The 2,207-nt window shown below is 44.9% G+C and overlaps 1 protein-coding gene across 1 annotated transcript; it reads right to left on the reverse strand.

Annotated features, from left to right (window-relative positions):
- Positions 1-787: 787 nt before the first annotated feature.
- Positions 788-1,975, reverse strand: LOC125592664. The gene has a single exon (XM_048767997.1). The coding sequence runs from the start codon at positions 1,973-1,975 to the stop codon at positions 788-790; it is 1,188 nt and encodes a 395-aa protein (XP_048623954.1).
- Positions 1,976-2,207: the final 232 nt, after the last annotated feature.

A 2,207-nucleotide genomic window follows, 5' to 3' on the forward strand; every position in this document is an offset into this window, starting at 1 on the left:
CATGCTTAAGCCACGCAGCTTCGAATCTAAACGGTCTCCTTTTCGGATCTCCTTTCTGCTCCGGCTCCATTTGTACATACATTGGTGCATGATCTGAAGCTAAAAAAGGAAGATGAGTGACCACTGCCTCATGCGCACTACACAAAACTCTATCAAGTCGCTTCGCCACAAAGTGCTGCGTATCTTTACCTCTCCTCCAAGTAAAGGTATTTCCTCTGAATCCCATATCCACCAGAGCTAAATCATTAATCCAATCCCCAAACGCCAGAGAGTCTGGTGAAAGTCTACCATTCCCTCCAGATCGCTCATCCAATCTTAAAATGGTGTTGAAATCACCACCCACTATAACCGGTTCATCAATATTCTCTAACACCCGCTTCAACTGTCCCCAGAGACCACTCCTTTGACTAACCGTAGGAGCCGCATAGACTGCAATAATATGTATAATCTCAGTCCCAATCATCACCCTCGCATGAACAAACTGATCCGATGATTCCAACACCGTAATCACTCCCGCTTGATCTCTCCATAAAATCCAAATTCCACCACTTTGACCAATAGCATCTACACGAAAAGAGTTGTCAAACCCCAGGTTGTGGCAAATCTTCATTGCTTTATCTCCACTCGCATGAGTTTCGAACAATGCCAGAAAATCAGTTTGATATTTCTTCAGAATATACCTAATAGACCGTCTGAAATTAGGTTTATTTGCTCCCCGGCAATTCCAGAATAAACAATTCATCATCATAATTATAAAAATCTCCGATTGAATTCTCGGGGCACCCTGTTATGCTAGGGATCCCACTACCTCCTCCACCTGCACTGTCGTCGGTTCTTCCACCATTTTCTTCTCTGTCTCACTTCTAATGATCTCCATCGGATTTTCTAACCCCTCATCTCGCAGCTGAAGAAGCTTAGGCATAACCCTGACCTCCACACTATCTCTGAAAACTTCACCAGGTCTCCCTGCATCCCTATTCTCCATTCTCAGTCGTTTTCCTGATGTCGACAGGTTAGTCTCTCCCTTAGTCGGCCCAAAAACCAATCCTCTAACCGGCCTGTTAGTCGATTTTTTGGGCCTTCCTCTTACTCCCTCCATTATTTTTTTATTTTCATTCCCTCTCTCTTTATTTCCTCCATTCAAATTAATACTTCCATTGCTACCAAAAACTAAGGATTTCTTCTCTTGTAAGGTTCCCTTACCCTTAGCATTCTGAATGTTTACCTCCTGATTCTCCTTATCTCCCTCACCAGAGATCACTTCCTCACTCGGTTCCCCTGTGTTCGTATCCGTACCAAGACTTCCGTACTTGTTTGATAACACAAGATTCTCCGTTTCCTTAATATGTTTTGTTCCTCGGCCATTTCTATCAACCTCCTCATGTGATTCCCTTGTCATGGCAGTCACCGGCCGAAGTAACGGAGGAGCTCCTCTTCTCGATCCCCTTGCCTTAATAAAACCCTCCTCCTGCTCTGGTAGTCCTTGTTTGGACGCTAGCTCAACAGATACTGACCTCTCCTTCTGTATTGGTAAAGCTGCCACTCGCTCCGCAATCGTTTTTGGGCAACCATGTACCAAGTGTCCATAGATACCACACTTTGAACAGATCTCCGATAGTCCCTCATACGCTACGAAGTATCTCTCACCATTAATCAACACCGTTCCTTTCAAAGGTTTAGCTAGATTCACCTCCACACAAATTCTCGCAAAACGAGCCCTTTCGAAGTTCAATGTAGTTTGATCCACACGGATCGGCCTGCCCAACCCCTTAGCAATTCCAATAAAGATCGATCGGTGATAAAAGTTCACTGGGATATTTGTTAATCTGATCCAGACCGGTGTTGTAACGATATCATCTCTTAGCGGATCGAACTCCGGTGACCAGGCTCTCACCATGAGGTAACTTCCGAAAGCCCTCCATGGTCCTCCTGTTAACGCCTCCAGATATTCATCCTCCTTCTCAAAACGGACCATGAAGAACTGTCAAGGTAGGTCCATCACATACATCGATCCCTTCGGACTCCATAATTCCCTTAGCTTCCTACTCAAGGCAGAGATCGGAACATTCCTCCCCAAAACCCTAACAATCATACACTGCTTGCACATTCTGTTCATTGCTTCAAGTACCCCGTTCTCAATCGTGATCGATGGTTCTCCATCTTCTCCATTCGGAAAATCTACTCTGAGCCTTCTCGACACAAACACA

Source organism: Brassica napus, chromosome C9 (genome assembly GCF_020379485.1).
Source record: "Brassica napus cultivar Da-Ae chromosome C9, Da-Ae, whole genome shotgun sequence".
Taxonomy (NCBI): Eukaryota; Viridiplantae; Streptophyta; class Magnoliopsida; order Brassicales; family Brassicaceae; genus Brassica; species Brassica napus.

Excerpts from the sequence above, each read along its gene's own strand:
- LOC125592664 (XM_048767997.1), bottom strand. The coding sequence starts at position 1,975 with ATGGTCCGTTTTGAGAAGGAGGATGAATATCTGGAGGCGTTAACAGGA.